This window comes from Microcebus murinus, chromosome 13, assembly GCF_040939455.1.
Source record: "Microcebus murinus isolate Inina chromosome 13, M.murinus_Inina_mat1.0, whole genome shotgun sequence".
NCBI lineage: Eukaryota > Metazoa > Chordata > Mammalia > Primates > Cheirogaleidae > Microcebus > Microcebus murinus.
In genome coordinates this window covers 3,565,363-3,578,634 of record NC_134116.1, presented here as the reverse complement: position 1 = coordinate 3,578,634, position 13,272 = coordinate 3,565,363, and the positions used below count along the sequence as shown (strand labels likewise).

Here is a 13,272-nt window from a genome sequence, read left to right as displayed (position 1 = left end):
GTGATGATTTCGACTCCTGGCATCCCACGGGCGGAGAAAGTGGGAGCACTGGGGCTTATTAAACCCGCCTGCTCCCCAAGCACCCACCCTCAACGCCTGCTTCTGGTGGCTCCTGGGGCGCCCTGTGGCTCTGCTCTCCGGCACACAGGAGTGGGGTGCGGTCTGCGTATGTGCAGCACACATGTTCTACACATCTGCGGACTCTACACGTTCCCTTGTATGGAACGTTCTCTTCACTCTCCCATTCTATGACTACATGTACTCAAAAGTACCCAAACAGTCATCTTGATAAATTTCTTAGTCAATCGACCCAAACAAAGTAGTCTGGTTTTTGTATGACACTCCCTGCCTGATGTTAGGGACCCAATTTCTATTTATTCATTTCTTTCTTTATTTATTTTTAAAAGTTTTCAGCCTTGTGATGTCATTTTTGCCTTTACAAGAACATTGAAAACATGGTTACGTACACATAATCTCATTAATCTAAGTAATGATACCTGCTGGATTTCCTTACACTTAGTTTTTGGTCTTAAAGCATAAACCATGTATGCCAACTCTTCATTTCAAATCAAAAGATAAAAATACCTAAAACAAATGCGTTACCCTGTTAGCTCCTTAACTCAGTAATAAACTTCATATTAATTAGTACACCTATGGATTTATTCCACTATTTAGGACAAAGGGTTCTTTTCTATATACACAAAATTATTAGTGCAAAGAGAGTGTCACAATATTTTTGCCTTATTTTCAATAGATATAAGAAGAAAAAAAAAAACAAAATGCATGATTCCTTTCTAGGTAGGATGGGATGGATTAGACCTCAGCTATTTTGTTTTTTGTTTTTTGGGTTTTTTTTAGCCACATCATGATTCCCGGGAACAGGGGAGGGAAGCAAATGGCCAGTTAGTATTTATGCCTTTAGAAAAACAATGGATTAAGTCTCCCAATTTTGCTTACATGAGATAGTACATTGTTTTCATATCAAGGGATACATTCTCATGGTCCTCATTTTCTGTCCGGACCCCACGGGAGATTGGAGAAGTTGATGTGATACACACCTACAACATGCCCCTGTGTATGTGCTAATGATCCCTGTGGGCTTGAAGTTTCCCCAGTGCTGGGGGCGTGAACCCGACCACCTTCAAGGTCCTGCTCCAGTCTTTCCCCAAGAGAGCTGCATAATTCTGCAATTGCAGCGAGCCCTTCTGCACAAATATCATAGTCTCTTGGATGTATAGAGGAACGGGTCAAGGCTGAGACACCTTCCGTTTTGCCCACATCTGGAATTGCACCTGGCCACACCACCTGTGTACACACAGAGGGTAGAAAGCGTTGCATGATCTGATGGAGGTCCTCTCGCTAGCGCTGTGCCCTCTGCATTCTGACTTTCAGTGTTACCTGGCAGCATAGGAATACAGATGGTGAGTAGATTTCTGGATGCAGGAGCTCAACTCAGAAACCTGTACTTCTCAGTTGGTTTGTTACATAAAAAGCCACGGGGAGGGCCTGAAGGGATAGAAAAGGAGAAAGTGAAGAATGTCCTCCTTGCTCTTGGAAAGCTTATAGATGAGGACAGACACACCAAGACACAAAAGTACACAAACAACACATACATCACAACTCATTATTTAATTATAACAAAGCAATACACTTACCAATGCAAAGTTATTTGTAAAGGATGGAATATAAATATGCTGAGAAGACAATATATGAAGAGACATAAAATAAAGGGTTTTGGGTTTTTTTTTATGTTGGGATTCGAGTTTATCTTTTAAAAATGATTTTTCGGGCAGAAGTAAGGAAATGAGATCTGAGATGTGAGTTTTATTTTGACAAAATAAAAAGAGCAATGAAAAGAGTATTGTCAGCCTGTTGGTGGGGGGCGCAGAGCCCACAGGCTTGTGTGTGGGGCGATCTAGGTCTGTGCCCTGCTCTGAAAACCTAGATTCCATTTCCTACTACTGCACAACGCTGCTAGTGTAGCCACGCTTTCATGTGTTTAAAGCTCTTTACTTTTCAAGATTAAAAATTATTTTTAATTTTTTAAATTAAAAAAGCAAACTAATTTAACTTTTTAACTTAAAAAATTAAAAATAAACTAAAATATTTAACCACATGCCTGTCCCCATCCTTCAGGAACTGAGAAAACGTACACGTGGTTGACTGGTGGTTTGTGCGTGACCATCTCTGAGATGGACCAGTGCAGAGGGGCGTGGCTGCTCAGCTGTTTGATCAGCACCTGTAAGGAGAGAGAAATCTTGCCTTGTGATACACTGGGCACACGCACGCCCAGACATACACGTTAAACAACCATTTTACAGAGCGACAGTGCCTTCATGCCGCTGGGCTGCTCCCCTACTTCAATCCCAGCAACACCGTATCTGAAAAATCACATGTCTTCAGAGATTGGATTCACTTCTTCTTTTTTTTTTTTTTTTTTTTTTTTTTTTTTTTTTTGAGACGGAGTCTCACTTTGTTGTCCAGGCTAGAGTGAGTGCCGTGGCGTCAGCCTAGCTCACAGCAACCTCAAACTCCTGGGCTTGAGTGATCCTTCTGCCTCAGCCTCCCGAGTAGCTGGGACTACAGGCATGCGCCACCATGCCCGGCTAATTTTTTATATATATATCAGTTGGCCGATTAATTTCTTTCTATTTATAGTAGAGACGGGGTCTCGCTCTTGCTCAGGCTGGTTTTGAACTCCTGACCTTGAGCAATCCGCCCGCCTCGGCCTCCCAAGAGCTAGGATTACAGGCGTGAGCCACAGCGCCCGGCCTGGATTCACTTCTTGATCTCTCTGTGGGTCACTATTCACATTTGTGGGGAGAATCAGGGGTCTGCAGCGTAGTGAGTGACACTGCCTTTCAGGGTTTCCAGCTTCGAGTCTCGCAGAGGAGACTTCCTGGCAGCAGGGAGGGCTCGAATGGCCGCATTAATCGGTGAACTAAGAATCACTCGTGCCCCGAGCTGAGCTCTGCTCTGGGCCAAGGTATGAAAGGCAAAAGGGTGAAATGTCACCCGTCTCTCCCTTCACCAGGAGAGCCACTTGGCAGAGTAGTGACAAATTCATAGCAAATACAGAATAAACTGCTGTGTCCAAGAAATGGTACATAATTAGTTTAAAAATGACAAAATTTACAGTGGCTATGGAAGGTCCGTATAGGATGTAAATCCTGGGGGTGCAAAGAGAGCTGTAAATATTGGCCGTCGTGCCAACAAGGAGCTCTGCGCAGAGGGAAGAAAGCTAACCACGTTCTTCCCAAAGTTTGAATTCGGGGAAGAAAGTATTTGCTCCTTCCCAGAACCTTCCAGAAAGTGAAGTGGCCACGCGTCCCTGCAGGACCCCTTTCTTCCATGGGGAGGCGCGTCCGCAGGCAGCAGGCTCAGGACACTCCCTTCCAGAGCTGCGGCGAGGCCAGTGCCCAGCGTGTACTTATTTGCTTGTTTTGAGGGGAGGGAGAGAGACGAAGTCTGTGTCCAGTTTTTAAAAACAGCATCTTAGCTCAGTGGCCTCAGGTGTGAGCGAGGGCACTCGTGCAGCCGGGAGCTGAGACACAGACAGGCCTCTGGGCAGCCAGTGTGCACACGTTAGTTGGCGCCGGAACCAGCGGGCGCCCTCTCTTGTTTGAGGGGAGAAATGAGGCAGCATTTCGGTTAGAACTGACAAGATGTGAGGCATTGGCATTAACGTTCCCTTTCTGTTGTTGAGAACTTACCTCCACATCACAATTGAGAAAACAGGAAGATTTAGAAGATCTGAACTCAAGTTATCACGAAAACCAATCAATCTCATGTCCTTTCACCGTATTTGACCTTATTTTCAGCTCCTTGTTCTTACCTTAATCTTATTTCATAGGATTCACAATTTTAGGACCATGAAATTATGTAGCACTTTGTTATAAAATATCATGTTTTTGTGGCGATTGAAAATTTGTCTTTTTTTGTTTCTACTTTCCTGCTTTTCTTCCTACTTTTTCGTTTTTTCAGTTTGTTAATATTTAGAACAACAAAATACTAAGAGAAATGGGACAGTGATCTCTGAAAAGGAGAATGGCAAACTTAAAAAAAGATATATTAACACATTTTTAAAAATTCAATGATTTGTAGGAAAATTTCCTAATATCCTGTTATTTTATAAGCATCTGTATATGCGCATTAACAGAAAAAAACCCAAACTCTGTAGCATAAAGAGGTTTATTCTGAGCTGAATATGGGTGACTGAGGCCCAGGGTCTGTGCCCAAGAAGTCTGGAGGAGGTGGTTGGGTTACGGTTAAGTTTTATGCATTTTAGGGAGACAGGGATTCTAGGTAAAATCGTGAATTGGTACATGGAAGGTGCATATTGGTTTGGCCTGAGCAGGCGGGACATCTGGAAGTGGGGTATTACGGGTTACAGGCAGCTTCAAACACTCTTTGATTTGTAGTTGGTTAAGGAAAGGAAGCTTTGTCCAAAGGCTTGGGAAGTGTTCAGTTAAAATAAGGAAGGCTGCAGATGCACAAGCCACACTGTGGGGACCCAAGTGGTCCTGCTAAGCGCTCGGATGGCCTGCGGGTGATTGGGCCTTTGCCCTGCTCAGCCTTAGGGCCTGTGAGCCAGGCAGCACCTCCTAGTCACAAAGAGGCTGTTTGTCAGCCTTACGGTCTCTGCCTTCACATCAGTGCGGTCAACTGTGTGTAAAAACTCCAGAAGGGAGGGGGTGTACAGAGGCGTGTCCGACCCTGCCCCTCCGGCCAGGAGCTCAGCCTTAGGGTTTCTCCAGGTCCCCTTGGCCACCAGGGCTCTGTTCAGTTGACAGGGGGCTTAGGAGTTTATCTTAGTTCACATATGGATTTTTTTAATTTCAAAATAATCCATGATTATTGGTTATCGTGTCATGAAAAACGGATCATGTAAAAACGAAAGTCTCCCTTATCCTGCATTTCACTCTCCAGAAGTGAGTCCTTTTAACAATTCAGTGCATCCGTCCAGACATGGGCCACGATTTAACATAAATGCATCCACGCGTTGCTTTGTGGTGGCGACATGTTCTGAGAAACACGTTGCCGGGCCATCTCGTCGTCCTGGGAGCCTCCTGGGCCGCCGACTGCGCGTGGCCGTGGGCGTGGCCCGCGTCTCCTGGCCAGGCCTGCAGGCGGCGCTGCGCTGGGTGCCGGGCAGCGCTGACAGGCGGTGAGCCCGCTCTGAGCACCGCGCGGAGGGGCGCGGTGAAGGCGCAGCGGGAGCGGCAGAGCCTGGCGCGCCTGCGCAGGAGCAGGCGTGTGCTGCCGATGGGCTTGCGGGCGGGGGTGCTGAGCGGATGTGAAGGTCATCACTAGGACATCGCTTCGCTCCTGTAGACTTTATAGACACTGTGAGCTTAGCCCACAATAAATTTATGAAAATATTGTTTCCTTCTCTCAGTAATGACCTTAACTTACTGTAATTTTTTAGTTTGTAAAGCTAATATTTTTTTACCTTTTTGAGCTTTTGGAAATAGCACTTAGCTTAAAACACAACACATTATATAGTTGTACAAAAATATTATTTTTATATCCTTATTCTATAAGTTTTTTCCTATTTACATTTTTTTAAAACTTTTTAAACTTTTTTGTTGAAAACTAAGACACAAACACACACATGATCCTAGGCCTACACAATGTCAGGATCATCAATATCACTGTCTTCCACCTCCCATCTTGTCACATCCAAAGGTCTTCACGGGCAGTGGCACGCATGGAGCTGTCATCTCCTATGATAAGGATGCTTTCTTCTGGAAGCCCTCCTCACGGACCTGCCTGAGGCTCTTTTTGAGGAGGCGGGACCACCAAAGATGTGGTTTGTTGTTGACCAAAGTGTTGTTATGCAGCAGCACATGATTGTGGTGTGTGTGTGTGTGTGTGTGTGTGTGTGTGTGTGGAGAGAGAGAGAGAGAGAGGGAGAGGGAGGGAGAGAGAGTTTGTGACCAAAGAAAATGGAGTCACACTACATATAATCTCACTGTACACTATAGTTTGCTTTCCACTCATTTGAAATGAGTATCTTTTTTGGGCAAAATTCCTGGTGGTGTCACATATATATTTATTCCAATTTAGTAATTGTTTCCAGTTCATGATGTTGTCATTATCTATTAAGTCATGTCTGTAACATTAAACATATAAAATCTTTCTGAGTATTTTCTATTTCAATCAATGCTATAGTGAAGATTTTTAAGGATGTGCAGTTACTGATCGAGGGTTGATAAATGCAGGGCAGACTGCTAAATGTGGAATGAATTAGGCAAGGAGACATGTAATTTTAAATTTTATGGATGGCAGATATTTCTTTTGTTAACAGAACATGTACAATGGGAAGGTATATGTGTATTTTCAGTAGTAATCTGTTTTTTGAGATCTCTCCAAAGATACTATTCCAATTTCAAATCTTATCAAGAGTTCATAAGGATGGCTTTATTTTCCACACTGTTCCAAGCTCTGGATGTTACCATACTTTTCAGTATTTACCTATCTGAAAAGCCAATACCTTTATATGTATATTTTAATTTTTATATCATCAATCATCGGTGAGAACATTTCTAATATGTATAAGTCACTTGTCTGTAAATCATTCATCTGTGAACTGCTTTTTCAAGTCATTACTTAATTTTAGTTTGTAACATCTTTTTCTTGCCAAAAATTTGAAAAAAAAATCCTAAGTAAGGTACCCTTTCTATTGTCTCATTGAATTTTCTAGTATTGTCATTATTTTTAGATTTTAGTAGTGTTTCTTAGAGTGTCGATTTTTTAAAAATATGCAACCAAATTTATCCACAGTTTGCTTTTCAGTTTTTGAGAATTGCAACTCAGCCAGCTTGTGAAATTTACTTAAATCTAAAAAGATCAAGAAAATAAAAAAAATATCATGCTTTCTTATAGTAGTTGTATTTTTTAATGTTTATATATATATATATTTTTTGTTGTTGTTGTTTGTTTGTTTGTTTGTTTTGTTTTGTTTGCATGGTGGCTCATGCCTATACTCCCAGAAGTTTGGGAGGCTGAGGTGGGAGGATCATTTGAGGACACAAGTTCGAGGCTGCAGTGAGCTGTGATCACACCGCCGCACTCCAGCCAGGGCAGCAGCAGGAGACCCGTCTCCATAAGTAAAATCCGTAATTTGTTTCGGCGTCAGTCTAGAGAAGGGACCCACACCACCCTCCTCCCCCACAACTGCCTTGCCAGTTATCATGTCTTAGTTATTATATTTCCAAAGTATGTTTGCATAAATGTTAAGATAGTTTCTTTTCATTAGTTTTTTTTTTAATTCATAATTTCTCTGCCTAGATTCGTGGGTTTATTTTTCTATTCTGTGTTCGCATGACATGTCTGCTGTGAAACCTTTACACACACACACACACACACACACACACACCAAACTCTTATATATTTTATACTGTTTTCATATTTTGAAAAATCTCAAAACATCTATAAAATAAGTAAGGTAAAGGTTTGATTATGACCATTTTAGATGAGAAAACTAAGAAAAGGTAAAGGAACTCTCTGAGATCCATGATCATGTCGTGCTGGCTTAGTGACTGCAACAGAAGAGCTTGTGGCCGTAGCCCAAGCTGTATTGATCTGTCTCTATATCTGTCCGTAAGACTGCGGTTTACCTCATCAAACATGCTTTTTCTTCAGATGTGATGCAGTGTTGAGATTGGAATCTGATAGAGGTTTCTGCACAGATGTGTGATTTATTGTGTCAAAATTATATTATCTGCTACAATTTTTTCCCCTCAAGCAATATATAGTACCTTGGAAGAAAAAAATATATATTCTATCTCTTCAGTACCAGACCCAATTAAGAGAGAGAAAGAGATATTTTACATGTTCTGTTGCTTTAGTAGTATTATCATTTATCTACTCAGGGAATTAAAAATTACCTCAAAATGATAACCAAATGAATGAGGTATTTATTTGGGATCAAGAGTAAGATGTTCTGCATATAATGGATATTTCCTGAATACTTTTAATATTAGCAGATAATTGGAGGGTTCCATGAGGTGTTGGCAGGAGTTTAGTCCCTTGGGTCTCTGGAGGAATGGATGGCTGGGCCGTGGCAGAGTTTGTCTTTCACATCATTGGGGTCAGAGACACTTCAAGCAGTGGTTAAGGATGAAAACTTTTAAGCCTCATTTCCTAGGATTAAAGTCAGCTCTGCCTCTTTCCACATATGACAATTTTTCTTAAGCCACATATGTCTTAGTTTCCTTTTTTATGAGTTTGGAGATGATAATAATAGTGCCCACTCCATACTGTTGTCGTTGGGGCTAGATGAACACATGTAAAAGCAGAGAAGGAGGACGGGCTTACAGTAAGTGCTCCCTTAATGTCAGCTGGTGGTGTCGTCAGTACTGATCTTTCTGTTCAGGGGCGGTAGCGATGGAAGGAGCCAATGACAGCTCCCCAAACCATTTCATCCTTGTGGGGTTCTCTGACCACCCCCGTCTGGAGAGGACCCTCTTCGTGGCCCTCCTGATAGCCTACCTCCTCACGCTGCTGGGAAACTCCAGCATCATCCTGGTGTGCCGGCGGGACCGCCAGCTGCACACCCCCATGTACTTCTTCCTCACCCACCTCTCCTTCCTGGACCTCTGCTTCACCACCAGCTCCATCCCCCAGCTGCTCCACAACCTCAGTGGACGTGACAAGACCGTCAGCTACTCGGGCTGTGCCACCCAGCTCTTCCTGTTCCTGGGGCTGGGCGGTGTGGAGTGCCTGCTCCTGGCCGTCATGGCCTACGACCGGCTGGTTGCGGTCTGCAGGCCGCTGCACTACATGGCGACCATGAACCCCAGGCTCTGCCGGGGCTTGGTGTCGGTGGCCTGGGGCTGTGGGATGGCCAACTCCTTGGCCATGTGTCCAGTGACCCTGCGCTTGCCCCGCTGTGGGCACCGCAAGGTGGACCACTTCCTGTGTGAGATGCCAGCCCTCATCCGGATGGCTTGTGTCAACACTGTAGCCATCGAAGTCACCGTCTTTGTCCTGGCGGTGGGCATTGTGCTGTCCCCCTTGGTGTTCATCCTGGTCTCTTATGGCTATATCGTGAGGGCCGTGCTACAGATTCCATCGGCATCAGGGAGGCAAAAGGCCTTCAACACCTGTGGCTCCCATCTCGCCGTGGTCTCGCTTTTCTACGGGAACATCATCTACATGTACATGCAACCGGGAGCCAGCTCCTCCCAGGACCAGGGCAAGTTTCTCACCCTCTTTTACAACATGGTCACCCCTCTGCTGAACCCCCTGATCTACACCCTCAGAAACAAAGAGGTGAAGGGGGCACTGAGAAGGCTGCTGCCGGGGACAGCAAGGTAGGGAAGGAGCAGGGCATCTCCGGGGCCTCCCCCCGGCCCTGGCCTCGACCCCACCAGGCCATGGTGGCCGCTGGGGCTCTGGGGCGGAGCTGGCCTTGGCCTGCGGCTCGGCTGACTCGGCTTCTCCTGGACTCTGCAGCTGTTTTAGCTCCAGCGTCACACGTTTTATGAGCGAACTGAGCAACACATTCCATCCAAACCCCCTCTCGTCGATCTATAAAGCGGGTCCCAGAACCACGGGGTAAATAGTCATAGAAATGAATTTCCTCCAGCTTTTACCAGAGTGCCAAGTAGGAAACAAATCTTCATCAGAGTTTTGCTTATGTCATTGTTTTGATGTCATTAACTTCATTCTAGCTATTCTAGTCAGAATGGCTCTAAATCTGTCCCTGTTCTCCATACGGACTAAGTGCCCCTCCTCGTGGAGCGGAGGGTGGGCAACTCCTTGGCCATGTCTGCAGTGACCTGGCAATGGCCCCGCTGTGGGCACCGCAAGGTGGACCACTTCCTGTGTGAGATGCCAGCCCTGATCTGGATAGCCTGTGTCGATGCTGGATTACGTCAGCATCGAACACTGGAACTCAGCACGGTCGGATGTTTCCGATTTCCCAAGTTCCCACGCAGAACTTTTCATCCCATCATACAGTTTTTTCTACCGTCATCCTCAACCTTTGGCATTTCCCCCAAACACTGGTGTAAGATTCTGGATAAACCAAAAGTTAACCGATAAATAATGATACACAGTCATTTAAATCTTAAAGCATCAGTATTTCTCAGGGATGTTTTCATTCTATTAGCAAGAAGAACATGATGTGTGTTAAGTTCCTGCTCTGTGCTGCGTGCTGGGAATTCGGCTAATCTTCCCGGCGTTTGTCTGAGGCTGGCATGATGATCCTTATCCCTATTTTACCTTTTGCTCTTTGATGCAGAAGCGTCCAATCATTTGCTCAAGGAAAACTGAACCAGAGATTTACTCCAAGTCCCGATGACTCCCAATTCCTGCTGTTTCTGTTGCATCAGGAACTTTTAAAGAGCAAAATACCTTCAGCATTTGGAAAGCAGTGTTTCACAATGTTCCTCAAAGTTGGATCATAGAAACAAACAACACAGCACCCAAGAAAACTAGCCTTGCTCCTTAAAACTGTACGTAGTTATTGCTGATAAAATCTACAGTGACTTGCTTAGGTGGCTAGAAACTTAACTGTCTCTTATGGCATTCCATAGAAGAATTCTATTAAAATTGACATTGACTTCTCAATAATCATTTCTTCAAACAAGCCAACTCAATTTCGGGGGAAAAAAAGATCACCTTCACTCAGGGCTCATGTGGTGTCGTTCTTACTTTGAGTTTTAACAAACAGGGTTAGTGAAGTTGCATGCCTGTGGCTCAAAGGAAAGAATGGAGAGAGTAAAATGATTCGATTAGAAAATAAAACAACAAAAATACAAAGTACTTGGATTCCTGATGGTGAAGTAATTTCATTGTCTCTAAATATAAATGCATCATTGAGTATTTACTATCATATATGTTTCATATACATATTATATATGTGTGTGTGTGTATATATATATGATGTAGGTTGCAGAGTCAGCCATTCTACCCCAGTGGTGCCTGTGTTAATGTGTTAATTAGAGGAATGTGGATGTAACCTAGGTAGGATACGGGAGTTTCACAACGGTGAATTAATTATTATAATTGCTGTAGCCTTACTAATCTTCTAGTGCAATGTTCTCCCTCCAAAATGTACCATTACAGGACCGTCAAGACTTTAGGCAGTCAGTAAGAATTCTGGAATTTTGGATTACTTCTAATTGGCTACTCATGCTGTTCACCACCAAATACTTGGTGCATGATTGTCTAGAAAGCCGAGACCCCAGGAAGCGAGAGTTGGTTCTCGCCACCACTCCTGAGGGCAAGCCCATGTATGAGCAAGTGGACACAGTCACAGCGGGTTGTGTTAGTACTGATATTTTATTCTGCTTGATGATGTTCAAATGATTTTTACAAATGATATTTCATATACTACCCCATAATTTGGTGAATTGTTTTACCTTTCAGCTGTTTTATATGTAACATTTTTAAACACGTGTACAGATGTGACTGACAATATATAAACTGCTCAGGCTGTGTTTTTACCTGAAGAGTCAGGTTATTCGGTTAAAATATCTAGTAGGATCAGAATGTGAAGGGCTCAAAGTTCAACCAGTTTTATCTCAATTATTTACCTTTTACGTATTTTTTATAATAAGAACTATAAAAAACTATCATTCATTTATGCTTAAATATACTTGGTAGTAAAATATCCATTTTCCTTAATATATATATTTTCAATGTAAATATCTTAAATCATTATACAGTATTTATTTTGAAAAAGTCATCATTCTTACCCTGAAGGTTTTTTAATAATAGTATCACTAATTTGAATCCTTAGCGACAAATAAATCAATCTCTTCCACTGTCCATGTTATAGCATAGACAATGATTATATATTCAGGATATAGTTGCTTATAATTCAAAAGTTACCTGAGCCCTGTTTTCTCCTCTTGCTATTAAAGAATCTCTGATGGTTGTATGCCATCAGTCATGTGTGGCAAGTACATAAAAGCGGTGTTTAATAAGCATTGCTCAATTTCACTGATATTTATTCGGAGTTAAAGATGTGATAACTTCGCTTGTGGCTGAGCTTTCAGCTGTGTTACAAAAGCAAGAGGAGCGCCGGTGACTGAGGTAACTACCCACCAAAGCAGCGCGATGTCCTGGTAATCATCACGCCTAAAATACAATTATTTGTTTTGGTGTAAGACAAATCCTATTTTTCCAGAAATACTAGAGATTAATTGTTACCTTTTGCGTTTTCCTCACGGTATTATCAAGAATCTGTTTCTGTGACAGGAAGTGTTGCAGGGCACAGCACCCAGGGTGATCCCAGGGCGGCCCCTCTTCCCTCGCAGTCAGGACCAGACGTGCCCAATGGGCTGAGGGGCCTGGACAGCCCGCGCAGCCCTCTGCCTCAGGGACCCAGGCCGCGGTGGCGTCCTGCCGGCACTGTCCCCAGAGAAAACGCCCCTCGCTTGTCCCTCGGCTCCCTGCGGTGCGGCGCGGCACAGTCATTGCATTGTCCTTGAACAATCAAGCAAGTCTGCTCCCCCAGAAACAAGCAAGCAAAGCAGCGGCCGTCACATAATCCCAGCACAGACGCCTCCGTCTTGAGAAGTCGACAGTCGCAGGATGGCGTCGAGTGCAGAGTCTAATAATCCTCACTGTGGATCTAGAACAAGCCTGGTTTTTCCCGACTTCTGGATTTTTAGTGACCTCACGTGTGTTTATTAAATTTTATTTTCTTTGGTTCTTCATCCATAAAATTGGGTGATAGCAGTATGCATGTTATAAGGTTTTGTGACTATAAATTGATTACTGCAAATTTCTTGGCACAGTGCCAGGTACATAGCCGATATAAGCTTCATCAGAGGGAGTTGACTTTGAATTTTATAAATAAGTATAATTAGGATTATGAATTGGTGCACAATGTATAGTTTTATTTTACATCCTGGTGTTATCAAGCACACAAATTAGAGACTTTCAAAAGTGTAAGTATCGACTTTCAAAACATGATTTCTTTTTTATTTAAAAATTTTAAAGTTGCATATAATTTTGGTATATAACATGATGTTTTGATAAATGTATATGTTGTGGATTGGCTAAATCAAGCTAATTAATATAGATGCATTACCTCAACATACTTATACTTTTTTTGTGTGATGACAAAGCCCAAAATCCACTCTCTTAGCAATTTTCAGATATAAAATACATTGCTATTAACTATCGTCACCATGTTGTACAAGAGATGTCTTGAACTTTTTCTTTTTGTCTAACTGAAATTTTGTTTCCTTTGACCAATATCTACCCAATGCTCCTCTTCCTCCTCCCACCAACCCTGGTAACCACCAT

General features: G+C 43.2%; 1 protein-coding gene and 1 long non-coding RNA gene across 2 annotated transcripts; one reads left to right on the top strand and one right to left on the bottom strand.

The window, feature by feature from the left end:
• Positions 1–1,223: 1,223 nt before the first annotated feature.
• Positions 1,224–12,255, bottom strand: LOC142874785 (uncharacterized). The gene is made up of 3 exons (XR_012922405.1): positions 12,169–12,255; positions 1,399–1,506; positions 1,224–1,305 (listed from the first exon to the last, which is right to left on the bottom strand). It is a non-coding gene; the product is annotated as an uncharacterized LOC142874785 (long non-coding RNA).
• On the top strand, positions 7,286–10,820 carry LOC105867760 (olfactory receptor 2W3-like). Its single transcript, XM_012758108.2, has one exon. It carries the CDS (start codon positions 8,392–8,394, stop codon positions 9,322–9,324), a length of 933 nt encoding a protein of 310 aa, XP_012613562.2. The 5' UTR covers positions 7,286–8,391; the 3' UTR covers positions 9,325–10,820.
• Positions 12,256–13,272: the final 1,017 nt, after the last annotated feature.